The following is a 20,360-nucleotide window of genomic DNA, read 5'->3' on the forward strand; positions in this document are numbered from 1 at the left end:
ACTCCCGCCCTTGACACTCCTCCTGAAACGCCTTGTTTAGCTTTGGTCGTTCAGCGGCACTATGGAGGCCTAGGTTGTTTAGAAATACGTCCAAAACCCATTTTCATTATCAGCACTTGGATGTATTTTGACAATGTTCGTCCAAGTGCCGACTTAGGCCAGTTTTTGGACATTTTTCTCTTTCGATTATGAGCCCCTTAATGACCTGTGGTCCCTTTTGGCCTGTGGTCACAAATAGTGCTTTGTGAATTGCTTATTCTGGGTATCCTGAGGGACCTCCCCAGACTCCCACACCTATGAAGAGAAAATATGACTTTGTACAAGTGGATCTTTCATATTATTCCAGGTTAAAGAGCATACAGGACCAAAGGAACACACATGACCTCTTCTGCAGTTGTAAGAACTGAAGCCTTTAATTAGGCTGTCATGCTAAAGACCAAGAATTTGTTATATAATATGTTCTTTCTCTCTCTATATATATGTATGTATGTATACATTAGATATATTTATATGTTTGTGCATGAGTATTTTGATCGATCTTTGGCTTATCAAGCAAGTAAAGTTCAAGTATGGTTAGACGACCCCTGATTCATTAATCTGCATCTTATTGCACCTTTAGAAAATTGGTTAAGACCTATTTGTTCAAAAAATGTGTTACTTGATTGATGACTATGTCATAGTTTCTTATTGTATTTTTCACTATTGAAATATTGTACTGCTTTTCTGTGTGCTTTATATCATCACTGGAATGTCAAATCCTCTTATTCTGTGAACCATCTAGAACTTTTTGAGTGTTTGCGGTATAGAAAAATAAAGTTATTATTATTATTACAAACAGGACATACAACAATCAAGATATAGCATTATATTTTTAACAAGCATTTTACCTCGTCATCGTCTCCATCATACTGGCCGTAATGCTGTTCCATCAGCTCTTTCTGTCGGCGTTCCTGCTCCAGAGTTTGGCTAATTAGTTGGGCAACCTCACTCATCTGTCCTGGCTTTTCTCGTCCTATCACAAACCTGTACAAATTATTATTGCATAAGGTTATCCACTGTAGCAAAGCACAGTTAACTGGTCATCATCAAATCCTGTGGGTAGCAGACCCATGGGTAAATTTTCAAAAGGAAAATCCTTTCAGAGTTTCCCTTTGAAAATTCAAGGTGCACTGAAAAGGCAAGTATTTTTGTGCCTGTGAATTCTGCACCTACAAGGAGCAAGAGTAAAGTACAGTATGTGCAAGAAGGAAATTTGGGAATGAACTCACCGTGTGTACTCTTTCTCCCTGGCCTAAACTTACTCTTTTTTATCCACTAGCAAAAAATATATGTCCAGGAAACAGTGTGAGCTCAATAATCAAAGGGGTGGGCAGTAGCTGATATACAGTGGCATTTAACCAGGTAGAGTCACTGAATATCTCCACTAGCCAACCACATGCCAACAGGCCAGGTTAGGGCATTCCAGGGGCAGAGTTGGAGAAGCCACAACTTAGCAAGTTAGTGACGATATTCGGTTTGCTAACTGGCTAAGTAAGCAAATAAAGTTAAAAGAGCAGAAAGGCTGTCCTAACTTAATATGCCAAGTTAACTGGGCACCAGTCTGAATATTGGCTACTGTCCAATTATCTTCCGGGTTAATGCACATACCCAGATATTCAATGCCAAGATCTACACATGCCCCAGTACTGGATATCCAGGATTAGTTCAGCTTCTGGCTGTGATCAGCTTACGAGCTGCTTATTGCTGCGGGCTGAATATTTATGCCCTATGGGGCTGATTCTGTATAGGATGCTGGTCTCAGCAGCCGCCTAAGAAGTGGATGAGAATCACACACTGGCTTCCTATACAGAATCGTGTCTGCCCTATTGGACAAATGCCTAACCCCCCCACCCCCCCAATTCTCTAACCGGCATCCATGTCACAGGCGCTGGTTACAGAATCGCACCTGCTTAATCAAAGATCCCTTACCATAAGCTGATCGCAGCAAGGGAATATCTAATAAGCTGAGCCAGCAGGCCTCCCCAAAGCCATGAGTATCCCTCCTGCCGGGGGACTTCATGGGGGGTTCAGGGGTTCTGGCAGAAGGGAGTGGGCATCCCTCCTGCTGATGTCATGCGTTATATTCTTCCTCCTACTGGATTTCTCCCAATATCCAGAAAGCGTTAGCGTACAAGGAGCAAAAATGGATCTATAATCTTAAAACTTTAGTCCCTTCAGGGCTCAACGAAGAAATTGAGTGGCTATCTATAATATAGATGTCAAGTTTGATAGCCACAGCTGAGTCTTGCACGGGTGTTGGCTGACGTCACCCGCATTACGTAGGATGACGTCCCCTCACGCCCAATTATGTGCGGTAGGCCAGCTGTATAAAATCCCTGTGAATAACAAACCGTGGCCTTTTCTACGTCGTGAAGTAGCTCCTGTTATTTGGTAAGCAAGAAATTTCTGTAAATTTGGGGTGAATCGGCGGTGGTCAGGTTGAAATCTTGTAACGTACTAATGAAAGGAGGCTGCCTAGTTGGAGTGGTTTGTCAGGATAATTTGAGAAATTAAGGCAGTTGCTTGTTGCTGTTTTGTGTTGTAGTATCCCTCGACCCTGAAGAAAGTTTCTCCGTGTGAAACATGCATGTCGGGAGGGAAGATTGAAGAGCATCACTATAAGCTAGAGCTAAGTGATGTTTCGTTGGTTTTAACATGACTCTAAATATAAATATATAAAAATTAAAAATAAATAAAGTATGAATAAATAAAGTTGGACTGACGAAGAATATTACAGCCTGGGGTATGTACCCTGTTGGTGGGTCTGAAGGTCCATACAATAGTATATCTATGTGACATATATCTATATACAAGTACTTTCTGAGCCTGGATGTTAAACAATTGAGACAATCACTATCTTTGTTTGATGATATTGAAGGTCCAACTGAGGCACTATTTTTTGGACGTTAAATGGTGTAAGTCACAACATCCAAGTTTCGTCTATGTTGTAAAACGTTTGGTTATACATGCAGTACAACTAAGTCTAAGCCGGCCCACATCCCACCCAAATCCTGCCCTCGACACTCCTCCTGAAACGCCCCGTTTAGCTCTGGTCATTCAGCAGCACTGTGAAGGCCTAGGTCGTTTATAAATACGTCCAAAACCCAGTTTTATTATCGGCACTTGGACGTATTTTGACAAAGTTCATCCAAGTGCCGACTTAGGCTGTTTTTTGGACGTTTTTCACTTTTGATTATGAGCCCCTTTCTTTTTTTTTTAGTTCAAAATGTTTATTAAGATTTTGTAATACAAACAAAAAGAAATACAGACTAGAATACAATGAATACCATTATATAGACATCCAGAGGATGTTCATCTAAACAACATTTATCTAAAATCTATGGTATCTGCACAGGCAAATACTAAGATATATAAGGAAAAAAGGGGAAGAAAGCAAGGGAAGAAAGTAAAGAAAGTAAGAAGGAGACGAGAAGAGTATAAACTGAAAAGCACGTAAGACACTTTCATAAGAGGTTTAGCCCAAAACATCTAAGTTCTGTCCAGGATGTTTTGCAAAAGGTTTGATTATCCCTGCAAGACATCCAAGTCTAGCCCACCCAAAGCAAGCCCATAACACCCTTCTTAACCCCCACCTACCCCCCACCCTTGAACTCTGGACGTACAACAGGTGAAATGTCTTGCTAGACCTCCAGGAAAACAGTTTTGATTATAATCAGCACTTGAATGTCCTGGTGATTAGGACGTCAAAATGCTAACTTAGGTGGTTTTTTTGTTTTTTTACATTTTGGGTCTTTTATTATGATTTCAATATTAGCCAAAGCTCCCATTTTCAGACTTATCTGAATATTACAATGGCAAGATGTCTGTTTATTCAGTCAGGTCTTATAGATCTGTAAGATAAGATAATGCAAAAAATGTCTTACTGAGGCTCTTCTTGGTGCTTCGGTCATTTTTGCAAATATATAACTAGAATTATTAATATGCACTACTGTGTTTGTGCAATTAGGGTTGATACCAGTATTAAACAGAACTTTACTGTATCATAATAGGTATATCAGTGGCAAACAGAAACTGAAGCAGAACAAAAGGGCACAGGGCCTAGGATGACCATTTAATCTAATCTTTAGATTTATTTACAGTCTTCTTCCAAAATGGAAGCTCGACTCAGTTTACATAAAAATACTTCACATATTTAGATCAAGTCTAGTTAGCAATTATAAGAAAAATAATTTAACAGAATCCACAACCTTAGTAAGATCTATTAAAAATATGTGTTTTTAGAAAGTTCCTAAAGCTTGAAAGAGAAGGACAAATTCTAATATTTACTGGAAGATCATTCCAAATAGATGTAAAAGCAACCAGAGAAGTATCATAAAGATTTTATTCGTTTGAGTGATGGAAAGGATAGTTTATCCATCTGAAAATTTCTTGACTTCATGATCCGTAACGAGTTCAAAGAAATTGAGACCAAAGGCATAAGAATTCCATACAAAATTTTGAAAGTGATACTTGCACATTTAAATTGGATTCTGAAACCAACTGGAAGAGGGGACACATGATCAAATTTCTTTTTACCATAAATCAGTTTAGCAGCCATATTCTGGTTTAACTGTAATCTTTTTTAGATTTCCCTTGTTCAAGCAGATGAAGAGAGAATTGCAGTAATCTAGTTATGCTAATATAATTGCTTGTACCAGAATTGCAAAATGCTGCTGATAAAACAGATGACGAACCTTTCTAAAATACAGAGTGTGAATAAGCATTTCTTAGAAAGAAAGTGAGGAATCCAATATAAAACCTAATATTTTAGAAGAGTGCTCAATATTTAAAGAGTCTCTAGTAGCCAAGGTAATTGAAGATGGTAAATGAGCTATTTTGGGGCCAAACCATAAAATGTTAGTTTTTGTTGCATTAAATTTCATCCGGATTGACACAGGAGCCTAAGCCACTCAAACTGAGGTAAGGCAAAAGCCACTAAAACTTTCCAGACAAAAGACTCTATTAAAATTCAATCCGGCTCTGCCCAAAAGCAGCTCAGATGACCGCATATAGTCAGGAACAGAAAAAAAAAAGTTTTGAGTTGAACCACTGAGCTATGATTGGATACTATGCCAGACTCCTCAAAGATTGGACATTTCCTGCCTACCAGACTTCAATCCCTCAGAATCAATAAAAGAGGAAAAATTTACCATGCTCTCTCTTTGGATTATTGCTGGAAACATGTGAGGTGCTCTCTCCACTGGACAATCAGCATGCCATGTGCTCCTAAAGGATTTTTCAAACACTAAGGCCTGTGTCATAGTGAGTAACTTTTCAATCCAGCTTAAATTAGTCATTCTGCTTCTCTAGAAATTTTAAAAAGCATTAAAAAAAGACATACCAGTTTTGAGGCCCTTTTACTAAAATGTGCTAAGATTTGGAGATAACACAGCTTAACACAGGATTTTTCATGTACATTAATTGCAATTGTACATTTTAGGGCATTTTCAATTTTTTTTGATTCAGGTCATGTGCTAATAGTGCATAGTACCTGCTAGAAGTTAATTTGGAGGACTGGCCTCCTATTTAGTGGGTGCTAAGGGCCATATTCTGTAAAGAGCACCAAATGTTAGCTGCCTAGATTACACCTACTAGCACTTAACTTAATTGCATTAATTAACTTGAATTAGCATGGTAATTGAATGCATCATTTAAAACTAATTAGAACTGAACTGAAAGGTATTAGCGAGATAGAAGACATCAATGTAATTTAATGTAAATACATTTTTTAACAAGTGGGCACCGTTTCGCGCCTAAAGCATGACACCTAGTGGCATTAAGCTCAAAGTAGGCATGAAATGACCTTAGATATCACTAGGCACTGCTATGCGAGATTCTCCAAAAACTCAGGTGCCAGAAATTTAGGCCTTTAAAACCCTGGCCTACATTTCCAGAGCCAACACTTTTTCTTAGGCACCAGTAGCCACAGCACCTAAGTGTGACACAAATGCAGCCTGCCCCATTTTTCTAGATACCGGCTGATTTAGGCATCATATACAGAAACCATCTCCCTCTTCTATGAAACTGCGCTAGCGGTTTTCAGCACAGAGAGCCGCGCTGAATGGCCCACGCTGCTCTCGATGCTCACTGAGTTCCTACGAGTGTTGGGAGAAGCGCGGGCCATTCAGCGCAGTTCCCCGTGCTAGAAACTGCTAGTGCAATTTTGTAGAAGAGGGGGCAAGTCTAAGTGCTCCCATATTAACTCTTTATTGTTCAGTTAGTGTGCATTAAATATAATGTGTTAGATGGATAATACTTTCACATCCGTTCACTGTCCCCTCCTAGAAAAATTCTTTAAAAAATCACTAACACATGGTTTTGGAGTGCTAACAAAGAAATCACTGCAGATTGCCTTAACGTTGTCCCGCTGTACCCTGTTAGTGTGTGTTACCTGCGCATTTTGGGGTAAATTGTATGTATGGTGCCTAAAAAAATCAGAACCAAAAAAAGCACTATTCTATAAATCGTGTTTAAAGTTAGGCTTGGTTTATAGAATAAAGCTTATGTCCGGGTACCGGACCTAACTTTAGGTGCAAATGTCGGCATGTGGTGCAAATGTCTGCACCTAAATTTAGATGTGGATACCGTTATTCTATAACTATGTGCATAACTTAAAGGAATATCCTGATCTGCCCATGACCTGTCCATTGCCACACCCCTAAATTTGACTTTCATGTACAATTTAGGCATGGATCCCATGCCTAAATTTACATGTATAACTTCTAATTAATTCTAATTAGTACCAATAATTGCTTGTTAAAACCAACTACTGGTACTAATAACTTGTTATTCAATTATATAGTGCATGCAAATTGGGTACTTGCCCAAATTTGCATGCAAAATTTTCAGCACTTTTTTTTATAAAATTAGGGGTAAGGACAATTCCCTTTAGTAAAAGATCCCCTTAAATATTTCTAAAGTATAAATGCACCCATAAGTACATAAGAATTGCCATACTGGGACAGACCGAAGGTCCATTAAGCCCAGTATCCTCTTTCCAACAGTAGCCAACACAGGTCCCAAGGACCTAGCTAGATCCCAAACAGTAAAACAGATTTCCCCAAGCATCTCAATAATGGCCTATGGACTTCTCTTTCAGAAAAACATCCCATGCATGTTCAAAGTTTTATAATGCAAAAAAAACCCTCCCTTCCCCTGCGTCCCATGATCTTTTTTCGTGGCTGGTTTATGTGTCATTCTTCTGTGCAATGTTTCTTCAATAAAAATATTTTTTTAAAAAAAAAAAAAAAAGAAAATCATCCAAACCATTTTAAACTCCGCTAAGCTAACTGATTTCACATTCTCCAACAACAAATTCCATAGTTTAATTACACATTGTGTGAAGATATATTTTCTCCTGTTTGTTTTAAATCTACTACTTAGTAGCTTCATTGCATGTCCCTTAGTCCTAGTATTTTTGGAAAGAGTGAACAAGTGTTTCACATCTACCCTTTCCATTCCACTCATTATTTTATAGACCTCTATCATATCACCCCCTGAGCTGTCCCTTCTCCAAGCTAAAGAGCCCTACCCGCTTTAGCCTCTCCTTATAGGGAGTCGTCCCATCCCTTTTATCATTTTTGTTACCTTTCTCTGTACCTTTTCTAATTACGCTATATCTTTTTTTGAGATATGGTGACCAGAACTGCAGATAGTATTTGAGGTATGATCATACCACAGAGCGCTACAAGGGTATTATAACATTTTCATCTTTGTTTTCCATTCCTTTTCTGATAATTCCTAACATTCTATTTGCTTTCTTAGCAGCCTCTGCACATTCCGCTGAAAGGCATATGAGGGAGAAAGGGGTTAGAATGAAGACTATTATATTACTTTACAGATGGGGCAGTGCATGTGTGGAACAGCCTCCTAGTGGAAGTGGTGAAGTATGGGCTCTCAGAAGGAGAAGAGAATGGACCAGACTAGATTGGCAACATGCTTATTTTTTTTTCTCTCAAATATCACAGCGTTGAATTTGTTAAATAATTAATAGTGTAAAGTGCTCAGACCCTACAACCAAAACTGTTCAGTGTAATCACCAAACTATGGTTGCTAGTGGGACCATCATTGCCTTTACAGTCCCTTTGCCTCCCAATGTTACCATATTACATTCCAATACAGATACCACTGAATAAAGATAACTTATCTGAAATCGTGATCTGGAGGCCTCTTATTGGATGTAACGGCAGCCATAGAGTAAAATCGTGAAAGTGCTGGTGCTCTAAAAGTGCTTATATGTAAAAATAGCTGAATGCCATAATGAGAAACCGAGCCCCCCCCCAACTCAAGTTTCGCACTCTTCCTCAGGAGAGGTCACTTTGCTCGGCTAATTCAAACCCAGAGGGCAACAAATTCAGAGCTGTGATATTTGATTGAAATTATTTATATTATCACAGAGTATTTATGAATTCCTCCCTAGAATATTGAGTGCACATTTTTTTTTCTGTCATCTTATTCTGTGGTTCTATGATAAAAAGCAAGTCCAAACAGGACACGCAATGCTCCAGCTTTCTTCTAAGGTGTTTGTCAGCCCTAGCATTCAGCAGTTTTGGTTGCCCTAACCAATGTCAGCAAAGGTCTATGGGAAATTATATCAATCTGACTCTGGAATGTTGATGCAGAATTCTGTGCTCCTCAACAGAATTCACATACATTAAGCATCCAGCCAGACTGGATTGTTTATCAAGAAGATAGGCTACTTGAATGGGACAAAGAAGTCAGAGACTAATCCCATCTACCATGGCTGCAAGTATCACACCTTCCTTATCAATTAAACTAACCATTGTTTCAAACAGTTGACAAATTATAAACAGAAAGATACTGGGAAATACAATAGTTTCTATATTCAGAATAAGATTCCACGCTATAAAAGCCTCCTCTCTGCAACACCCTCTCTCTTACTCTCCTCCTCCTCTATCTCTATCTCTGGAACCTGAAGCTGGGAAACATCACCCTCCACCTTTCTCTCTACCTCTCTGTCCTCACAGCACCTATCCTCTCTCATTCACAAGAGCACAGAAGCATTCTTTGTAATTGTAAGACTTATATCTCTCATTGATTGTAATGCTTAATTGTAACTTTTATGAATCTTGCTTTCTCTGCACAATATATCTATTCTTTATGCCATCACCTCTGGCTGTGCTTCTCGTTTGAGTTTACTTCCTGGTGAATCTTCTGTGAAGGTACTGAACTCGGGACCTGGCGTTTCTAAGGGCGCCTAACAAAACCCCTACAACCTTACATTTTACCATCCTTACAGTGTTCATGTGCATTTGTCTGTTTTTTGTTCAGGGCCTCTTACGGTCCTGCTTTATGCTCAGAAATAAACTAGGAGAAAAAATAATTGTTTTCAAATATTGGATGGGTATTTTTCCAGAGACAAACTGTATATTCACATTATTAATTTAGCTAGAAAGCAATTTTACATGTGATTGATTTTACTGCTTTTCACAGGGTTGCCTCCTCCTCCTCATGACTGAAAGAAGATAATCTGGGAAATGAATTACATATTAATAGGAAATAAATGCAGCGCTTAGAATGGCTGAAATTATGCCAATTTTTTTTTCCAGATATCAAATTCACTTGGAATGGAATATTTTGCAGCCACACACAAACACACAGACACACGTATTTATAGAATGACATAAGCTTTATTCAACACACCCTATCCAAATTAATACCACCATCCCCCCTTTTTACAAAACCGGGCTAGAGGTTTTTAGTGTCGGCTGGCGTGCTGAATGCTCTGCGCTGCTCCGACGGTCATAGAGTTCCTGTGAGTGCCAGAGCAGGGCAGAGCATTCAATGCACCAGCCAGTAGTGCTGCTCGATTCAGGAAAAAAAATTTCGATTTGATTTGATTCAGCCTATTGAATTGGTTTTTCGATTCGATTTTCCTGCCCAATTGGGTGTTTTTTTCAAACATCCTGGTGGGTTTATTTCATAGCTTCTCACCTCCTTTGCCTTCTCCTAACCACAATGGCGCTGTGGTGTAAACAAAATAAAGAAACAAAAAGGGCTTTTCCTCTCTCTGTTAAATCCTAGCTCACGTTTGCGGTCTAACACCAGCTCTGGCAGGATACACATTTCAAATCTGACATATTGTAATCACAAAACAGAAAATAAAATTAGTTTTTCAACCTTTTATTGTCTGGTTATTTTTCAAATCTTGTTGGTCTCAGGCTCTGGTTGTCTTCTGATAACTTGCTTGCCAGGGTCTCGTTCTTTCTTCTTTTTGCATTCTAACCATCCATCTGCCATCTCTGTCTTCCCCTTCCATTTCCCTTTCCTCCCCCGTATGTCTGGCATCTTTCCTTTTTTTCATCTCCATCCACAGATCCACCTTTTCTTAACTACCCTTTCATCCAGCATCTCTCCCTTCTTCCTCACCACCCCAGGGTCCACCATCTCTACCTTTCTTTTCCTAACTACCCTCCTAATCAGCATCTCTATCCCACTTCCACACCATCTCTTGTGTCCAACTTCTCTCCCTTTCTGTTCCTTCCTTCCCATTGTCCATCATCTCTCAACCTCTCCTCTATTTTTAGACCCATTATTTCTTCACCCCCTAAAGTCCAGCATATGCACGTCTCTTTTAACCCCCCTTCCCTCTCCCCCTCCCCTTAAAGGCCTGTCCCCCCCTTAAAGGCCTGTCCCCCCTGAAGGCCTACACCTCCCCCTGAAGGCCTGCCTGCCCCCCCTTTAAGGCCTGCCTGCCCCCCTTTAAGGCCTGAAGCGATGGGTGCGGGACCACAGAAGACAAACGTGAATAGGGATGGAGGAGTAATAGACCCTGATTAATTTTCAGAGGGTTGTGTTCGTGAGGAGCTAGCTAAAATAAAAGTAGACAAAGCGATGGTGCCGGATGGTGTATGTCTGAGGGTGCTGAAGGAACTTAGGGAAATTCTGGTGCGCCACTAACTGACCTTTTCAGCGAGTCTCTAGAGTCGGGAGTGTTTCCGGAGGACTGGAGAATGGTGGATGTGGTCCCTCACCACTAAAGTGGACGTAAGGAAGAAGTACGGAATTACAGGCCGGTAAGTCTGATTTCGGTGGAAGGCAAATTAATGGAAACACTTTTAAAACAGAGAATGGTGACCGGAGGCAATATGGATTCACCAGAGGTAGGTCTTGTCAGACAAATCTGATCAATTTCTTTGACAGGGTGACCAGAGAATTGAATAAACGGAGTGTGCTAGATGTGATGTAATTAAATTTTAGCAAAGCCTTTTGACATTGTTTCACACAGATAAACTGAGTGCCCTCGGGATGGATCCCAAAGTGATGGGCTGGGTCAAGAACTAGTTGAGTGGAAGGCAACAAAGGGTAGTGATGAATGGCTCTGAGGAAAGGGATGTTATCAGTGGTGTGCGTCAAGGTTCTGTTCTTGGGCCTATTCTTTATAATATTTTTATACATGATATTGCTGCAGGGTTGTCAGGTAAGATTTGCCTCTTTGCGGAAGATACCAGAATCTGCAATAGAGTAGACACCCAGGATGGTGTGAATAACATGAAGAAAGACTTGGTGAAGCTTGAAGAATGGTCTGAAATTTGGCAACTAAAATTTAATGCTAAGAAATCCAAGGTCATGCATTTGGGCTGCAAAAACCTGAGGGAATGGTACAGTTTAGGGAGTGAAGAACTTATGTACACGACAGAAGAGCGGGACTTGGGTGTGATTGTATGTGATGATCTTAAGTTGGTCAAAAAGGTGACGGCAAAAGCTAGGGTGCATAGGAACCATAAAGATATTGGATGTGATATTAGACCAAGACATGACTATGAAAAATCAGGTAGACTCTTAGAAAAGGATTCTTTACTCTCTGGAAGCTCTGATCTATCAGGGCTTATTTTGATGCCCCATCGTTTAGACTATTGGTGCAATCCCTTATACTCAGTCAACTTGATTACTGCAATATTGCTTATTTGGCAGTATCTCAGAGAAATATGCAGCGATTACGTATAATTCAAAACTCATCAGTTAGATTGATTTTTGGACTGAAAAAATATGACCATATAACACCTTTTTTTCGAAGACTGCATTGGTTGACGGAGTAGGTGCGGGTGAAATTTAAGTTTGGTTGTTTTTGTTTTAAGGTTTTGTTCTGCCTTGCCCCTGAATTGATCTCTTCTCTTTTGCAACTAATAAACATAAGAGAAGTTCACATTTGAATTTTGTCTTTCTGCTCATAAGGGTTGTAAACTTAAAAAAAAAAAAATCAACATCTTTTAACATACCAGGAGGCTTCATGGGGCAAGGATTTGGAACATTTGATTATGTCCTCCAATTCTTATTTGGAATTTAGGAAGCATTTAAAAACATATTTGTTCTCTAAATATCTGAGTAATTAACTTTCCAAACTCGTACTTCTTACTTTTGTAAACCGCATAGAACTTCATGGTCCTGCATTATATAAGTTGATTGTTATGTTATGGGACAGGTATGGCCAGTACAATTCTGGAGGCTGCACCTTCAAAAAGATATAAAAAGATGGAAGAAGGCTACTAAAATGGTGTGTGGTCTTCGTGATAAGGCGTATGGGGACACACTTAAAAATCTCAATCTGTATTCTTTGGCGGAGAGGCAGGAGAGGGAAGATATGATAAGACACATTTAAACACCTACGTGATGTAAATGCGCATGAGTCAAGTATCTTTCATTTGAAAGGAAGCCCTGGAATGAGAGGGCATAAGATGAAGTTAAGAGGTGATAGGCTCCGGAGTAATCTAAGGAAATACTTTTTTACAGAAAGGGTGGTAGATGCATGGAACAGTCTCCCGGTAGAGGTGGTGGAGACAAAGACTATCTGATTTCAAGAAAGCCTGGGATAGGCACATGGAAGAGGAAGAGATAATGGTTACTGTGGATGGGCAGACTGGATGGGCCATTTGGCCTTTATCTGCCATCATGTTTCTATGTTTTTACTAAGACTGCGTGTTATGGCCGGAGGATGGGCATGGATGTACTAGCTATCTACTGCATTAAAATTACCATATGCTTATTGGTTAACAAAAGGGTAACCCAGGAGCGCTTCACACATTCTCAACAGGAGGCAGTAAGGGCCTAAATTATAGGTGCCTAAGAACGTGGTGCTTAGCACTTGTCAGTCTTAAGTTATGTACCATTTATAGAATTGTGACTAATAGACTTAGGCGCACCCTATTTATGCCAAGGTTTAGGAAGTTGGTTGGTTGGGCTGAGAACTTTTCAGCAACCCCTCGTATGTAGGCCGTGGTTTTAAAATGCTTATTTTGATAAAGTCCCTCTGCTACTTCATTTCTACTCAGCACATTAGTGTAATATGATGCTGCAAGAGGGACCTTCCCACCTTCAACTAGAGCTCAAAGGGGACATTCCTCCTTCAGGTAATCAAGAACCACTAATGTGTCCCTGTGAAAAAAACAAGTTTGCCCTTCCTAGATCTAAATAAGACGGACCATAGAAGCATTACAATCAGCTTTCATTTTTTAAACATTTTTGTCCAATAGGCAGTTCTGTTTCTGGTCACCAAGTGTTCTCTAAGTTAACTGTGCAAGAAATGGTTAAAGAATTTCCACCCCTCTATGTACCATCTACACCTAAGAATGAGGAAGTTCTGTGAACTCTATGTTTTTTAGTTAAATCGGACATGATGGGTCGAGAGTAAAGGATCAGCAGCATTACAATAGGCCAGTTCAAATAAAGTTTTATTCATCTGTTCTCCCAATATTACTTATTAAAAATTTCTTTAAGCTGGAATGACGATTGTGTTATGACATATTTTTGATATAATATTAGAAATTAAGGGCTCCTTTTATGAAGGTGCTCTAGCGTTTTTAACACACGTAGCGCGCACTAGCCAAAAAACTACCACCTGCTCAAGAGGAGGCAGTAGCAGAAGTTGACTTATTTCAAAGTGGTTTGTGTTTTTTGGTGGAAAATTTTTACACACAAACAATGATTTTCAAGTGTACTCCTAGGGGAAGATTCTCAAAACTTTGTGGCAAAATCCGACGTGTCACTGTCACTGCCATAAATATAACAACTTGCAAAAGACGAGTCATACTCAAAAACCCACACATGCAAATGAGGTTCACAGAGGGTTGCAAATATCATTAACTTTCCCCTTGTATGTGCATGTTAATACTGATGTTTACATGTGGCTATTTTTAAAACAATGACCATAGGCACCTATGCGTCTTTATAAAAAACAGACACCTTTCTATCCTATTAACCTTGGCCTCTTATAAAATTACCCTGCACATACTTATATAAAATAAAGAAACCTGGGTAGAACAGATCTTTAAGTCTGTGATACTCTCATTTTTACCACATAGGAGAAGTGCAGTGAAAGGGGGTAAAAAGTCAGCAGAATGCAACAAAGATGAGCATCTGGCTAACACTCGGGGGAGCCTTGATGTTTGGCCCTGCCTGGTCACAGAGTGCTGAACTTTATCTAAAATCACCAGATGGCTTTGGTCATCAGGGAATATACAGACATACCCTTTTCAATTCCCAACCCAATGCAATGTGATACTCTGTAGTCTAAGAACAGCAGAACTGTCAGGCCCAGAATCCAGTGGGCTACGCATTCAAAATGAAGAGCTAAATCAAATGTCATGCACTGTCAAGAAACCATCTGGAAGAGATGAAGAACAGAAGACAGGAGATAAACCTCTTTCTCCAAAAGTCCCGAGCAAACCCTGATTAATTTGGGGATAAACACATACAATAAGGAAAAGCATCTAAATAAACTATACATGTGTACTGATAGAAAGAAGCACCAAGGCCATTATTATACTGTCTCAATAGATTCCAATGTCTTTATCAAATTAACAGAGAGCATCTAAGCAGAAAACACCCCAGTGAAAGAAAGTCACCTTTGATATATCCTTTATTTTGTGGGGTAAAGACCTAGATCAACTGCTTTCACCCACTACTTATGAGGAATTCAGAAAACATCTAAACTGTTCCTAAAGTATCTAGACAACTGACCCATTCATCTTCTTTCTCCTCCATAGTGATTCCTTTGTCCTATTAATCTCTTTCTCCTCAACAACGCATTTCCGGTCCTATTAACTCTCCTCTTCCCCCCTCTTAAATTCAATCAATTTGTACCTCGCTTAATCTATTGTAAACCGCATAGAACTTAACAATATTGCGGTATATAAACTGTTATTATTATTATTTTTGTCGAAACGCGGACCGTGTTGGGTCCTGTATCCCTAGCGGACTAGGTCCTTTAAGGCTCTTATGTGGATGATTTACTTTTATGTGGATGGAATTATTTTATGTGGATGATTTTAGTGTACCTTTGGAACTCTGATACTTTCAAATAAAGTCCATTTAGGAACATCATCACTCCACAGAGTTTTTTTGGTTTTCTCTGGATTTTCTTCTTTGTGGATATTTCGGGGTCAATTCCTTTCGTTTTTTGCTTATTATTATTATTTTCAACTAGATGACATGCAAATCTGGTCGCTATAATAAAGATGGTCCATTCCTATTTATTCAGATTAGCAAAGCATGCACTCAGCTACAGTACTGAACTGTTTTCCCACTTAGTTCATTTGGCACATAGGTACGCATAAAATCTTTGAGTTAACCAGGACTGGTTGTAAAAAAAAAAAAAAAAAGACACTGGCATCACAAGAAGGAAAATAAATAAGATGCCATCTGCTATTACAGAGGGAGTCTGTGCTATCACACCCTAGGAGTGAATCTGTCCAGCTATTAATGGTAAAAACCATAATTCAGTCTGACATTAATGATATGTAGTGAGGATCTCAGCCACCACAGACCAACTGGAGCAGCCACTCGTCTGTTTCACGTAAGAGCCCCATTGTATTACTTTTTAAGGGCATGACACAATTCTGTTTTCTCAAAGAAAGAGGCAATACCAAAATACAAGTCAGAAATCAGGTGGAACAGTGGACTGAAGAAAGGAGAAATAATTTGAGAAACTGCAAGTATTTTGAAGAAAACGTCAAAGTAGAACATCAAAGCATATCATAAATAAGGCAAAAGAAGAAACCCACATAGAAGAGGAGTAGCAGCCCAGCAGCAAATCAGGGAGGTCAGGGTTCAAATCCCACTGCTGCTCCCTGTGACTTTGGGCAAGTCATTTAACCCTCTACTGCCTCAGATGTAAATATGAAGGGCAATTCTATAACTGGGCACCCATGCTTTGCTTCCATAAATTCAGGTTTAATTGGCATTTATATATGAGCACATAAGCCCCCCTAAGCCTTATTTGCATAAGTAATATATCATGAAGAGCAAGGGGGGAAATGTGCGGTACTCATGGGCCTGTCTCTCACTCAAGTCATAGAATATTGACAATTGTGTGCAGTGGCGCCCCTCCCCCATCTTCTTCTCTGCCTCTTTAATTTTCCTGGCATGAGCAGTATCACAAACTTGCTGCCTGCGTCACATTGGCTCTCCCTCTGACGACACTTCCTAGGCGCAGGACCCAGAAGTGACATCAGAGAGAGCTGACAACAATACGGGCAGCAAGTTCGTGATGCTGCTTGTGCCAGAAAAATTAAAGAGGTACAAGAGAAGGAAAGGGGCAAATGAGTGAAATGGGGGTGGGTGGGAAGGAGCAGAGGGGGGCAGAGTGGAGGACGGGTGCCAGCACCCCCACCAAGACGGTGCCCCGGGCAGACCACCCCCCTCCCCACCCCCTCCCCTTACTACTCCACAGGTTGTGTGCACTGCTTGGCATGCTCTTTTAATTCCAATGTGAATTCATGCTAGTATTCTAGAACAGAATCTGGGTGGCCAGCTGCCATTACAGAATACATACTTCCCATGCTGCATTAGCACACCGACATCTAGGACCCATTTATAGAATTGCCACCTTAGATTCTAAACTCTGAAGGGACAGGGAAAATGCCTAGTGTATCTCAGTTTAATGTGCCTTGAACTAAAGCTGAAAGACCGTGTAGACTAATCTAATCAAAAATATTCCAAAAGGTGAAGGAAATGTAAAATATTTACAGAGCACAAAATCCAGATTGGAGTGAGGGAAAAAGAAAAAAAAAAGTACTGTAGGTTTGTATACTCTATTATTAACTAGTTCTAAAATGTGCTTTTATTTTTTAATGGAAACTAAGCCACACCCTGCTCTGCCTGCCAGAAACTATCTCTAGCAGCAGGTTCAAGCTTACAAAACTGTAGAACTATAAAAGGTTATTATCCTATAGAGACTAGCTAAGTAAAGTTTGTTCTTTTAAGATCTAAACTGTCTATAGAAGGGAATCTGCAATAGAGCTTTTCTCCCCCAAACCTTTCAAAGCTCAGAGCAAAATAATGTAATGTAATGTAATTTATTTCTTATATACCGCTACATCCGTTAGGTTCTAAGCGGTTTACAGAAAATATACATTAAGATTAGAAATAAGAAAGGTACTTATAATGTATACTTACCCAAAGAAATGTCTTCTATTCTCCTCTCAGAAAGAATGACATGAGGTTTCTTTCTGAGCTTATAAAGTACTGTATTTTCTCGCATATAACGCGTGCGTTATACGTGGTTTTTACGTACCGCGCATACCCTTGCGTGTTATACACGTGAGCGTGTTGTACAAAAATTCTTTTACATAGTTTCCCCCCCCCCCCGACGCCCGATTCATCACCCGGAAGGAGCGCTCGCACTCCCACCCCGAAGGACCCGCTCGCACCCCCCACAGCCTCCCCCCTCCCCCATGGAGAAGCTGTCTACCTTGTTTCCAGATGCCAGCCCAGCTGCTTCCTCTGCCGGCGGTCCTGCCCCTTCTCAGAGTCCTGTGCTGCGCTGCTTCCTCTTCAGGCGGTCCCGCCCTTTCTCTGACATCAGAGAAAGGGCGTGACCGCCGGATGAGGAAGCAGCGCAGCAGGGCTCAGAGAAAGGGTGGGACTGCCAGCAGAGGAAACAGCTGGGCTCGCTGGCATCCGGAATCAAGGTAGACAGCTTCTCCTTGGGGGAGGCTGTGGGGGTGCGAGCGGTCCTTCGGGTGGGGGTGCGAGCGGTCCTTCGGGGTGGGAGTGCGAGCGCTCCTTCCGGGTGATGAATTGGGCGTCGGGGGGGGCATCAGGCTTTCAGGATGGGGACAGGACTTCAAGGGGGGACAGGACTTCAAGGGGAGACAGGACTTCAAGGGGGGACAGGACTTCAAGGGGGACAAGCTGACCTTCAAGGGGGGACAGGACTTCAAGGGGGACAGGCAGACCTTCAAGGGGGGACAGGACTTCAAGGGGGGACAGGACTTCAAGGGGGACAGGCAGACCGAAGGGGGTGAAAAAGCTATAAAATAAACCCACTAGCTTGTCAATGTGTTGAGAGGAAGAGGTGGTCTGGGAAATTCTGCTGAGAAAACTCCGGGTCCATTTCCACCCCCCAGTTACCCTAGTCCACTCCACTCAACTGGTTCACACACTGAGTGGGTCTTTGGGTGTTGTTCCTGGGATCTCTTTCAGTGGTTTGTCAGTATCTCCTTGTGGTCCAAGGAAGGAAACTTTGTTAACCTTAGCATTGACCTTCAGAATATATTTGTAACAGCGCTGCTTGTGTGGCATTACCGTAGACTATGTAGTGATGGAAAGAAAAAAACAGACCTTTGCACATTTTTGCACTAGGTATATGGTATAGGTATATAGGTATAGGTATTCCTGCACAGCTAAGTCCTTGTGAAGTTACAGTACCTTGTTCTTTCTGTATTTGACATCTAGCAAGGTCTCTGTTTGGAAGGAATGATTTAAGTTATGGTAAAAGCAGATAGCGTTGCTGGTTTTAAAAAGGTTTGGACAAATTCCTGGAGGAAAAGTCCATAGTCTGTTATTAAGACATGGATCGGTAACATGGAATGTTGTTATTCTTTGGGTTTTGACCAGGTATTTAGTGACCTGGATTGGCTACCATAAGAATGGGCTACAGGGCATGATGGACCATTGGACTGACCGAGTTAGGCTATTCTTATGTTCTCATCTGTAGGGGCCTTTGTTTTCACTTCTTATTTTAATGTATCTTTTTCTGGGAACTTATCAGTGTTTTTTATAATGGGAACAAAAATGGACATAGGAGAACTCACGCACCATTCACACACCCTCCACCCAAAAATGTCAAAAGAAAAAAACTGTTCATTCTTATAAACAACCGTATAACTTTTAATCTAGAGTTAGTGAGTATGAATTCAGCAACAAGAACAGAAATCACATGTTCATTCTTATAAACTATAACATTAACCGGTAGATCAAATGAAGTATCGAGGACAAAATAATCTAAATACAGTTACCATAGTTACGGTAAAGTTGTACGGTAAATAAACAAAGTTTACAGGTTTATTCGGTCATCATCATCACAGTCATCTGAATCCTTGAATCCATCAAAATCTGAATTGTCATCATCATCATTAAATAAAGTGAGCACGGCCTGCAGACGATCCTCGTTTATTTCTGAAGTGATATCGTCATCGTCGTCGTCATCATCGCTGATATCCGTGTTGTTGCCTCCTTCTGCTGCACTGGTAGTAGCCGTAGTGTCATTGGTTTTATAAACAATGCCCGCTTTTTTAAATCCGTTTACAATAGTATTTGGGGTTATTTTGTCCCATGCTGAAGCCACCCACTTGCAGACTTCTGTGAAAGTTGCCCGCTTCAGCCGCCCCGCGGGTGTGTACTCGTGCGTGCCGCTCTGCATCCACTGCTCCCACTCCTTTCTAACAAAAGTCTTGAATGGATGATTCACTGCGATGTCAAGTGGCTGCAGCTTACATGTCAGGCCTCCAGGTATCACAGCGATGTGGGCACGAGTAGAATTAATGTAGGCCTGAACATTTTTTTCTTTGTGGGCAGCCATGGCATCAAAAATTAACAAGGATTTTTTTGCAAAGAATCCACCCTGTCTTGCCCTAAAGCATTTATCTATCCACAATCTCATTACGTCGCAGTCCATCCATCCCTTCTTGTTGCAGTGCACAACCACACTGGTGGGCAGCTTTTCACGGGGCATAGTGACCCTTTTGAAAATGAGCATGGGCTTTAACTTAACCCCGCTAGCTGAGCAACCAAAAACTACTGTAAAACACGTTCTTTCATGCCCAGTTGTGGTGATGGCAACAGATTTAGTACCTGTGGGGGCTACGGTTCTTGTCGGTGGAATGTCGAATGCCATTGGAATTTCATCCATGTTGATGACATCCTTTGCAGTGATGCCAAGTTCAGATATTTCTTTGGCGACAAAGTCACGGAAATCAATCAATTTTTGCTGCCAGTCATCCGGAAGTCGCTGGCCAACAGTTGTTCTCATTCTAACTGATAGTCCGTTCCTTTTCATAAATTTTGAGATCCATGTGAAGCCA

At 40.7% G+C, this 20,360-nt stretch overlaps 1 protein-coding gene across 1 annotated transcript in view; it reads right to left on the reverse strand.

The window, feature by feature from the left end:
* Positions 1–20,360, reverse strand: part of PPP1R9A (protein phosphatase 1 regulatory subunit 9A) — a 397,958-nt gene that overhangs the window by 141,177 nt on the left and 236,421 nt on the right. The window contains 1 exon segment of the mRNA XM_033931097.1: positions 888–1,023. Coding sequence (XP_033786988.1) covers positions 888–1,023 — 136 coding nt within the window.

Source organism: Geotrypetes seraphini, chromosome 2 (genome assembly GCF_902459505.1).
Source record: "Geotrypetes seraphini chromosome 2, aGeoSer1.1, whole genome shotgun sequence".
NCBI classification, from domain to species: domain Eukaryota; kingdom Metazoa; phylum Chordata; class Amphibia; order Gymnophiona; family Dermophiidae; genus Geotrypetes; species Geotrypetes seraphini.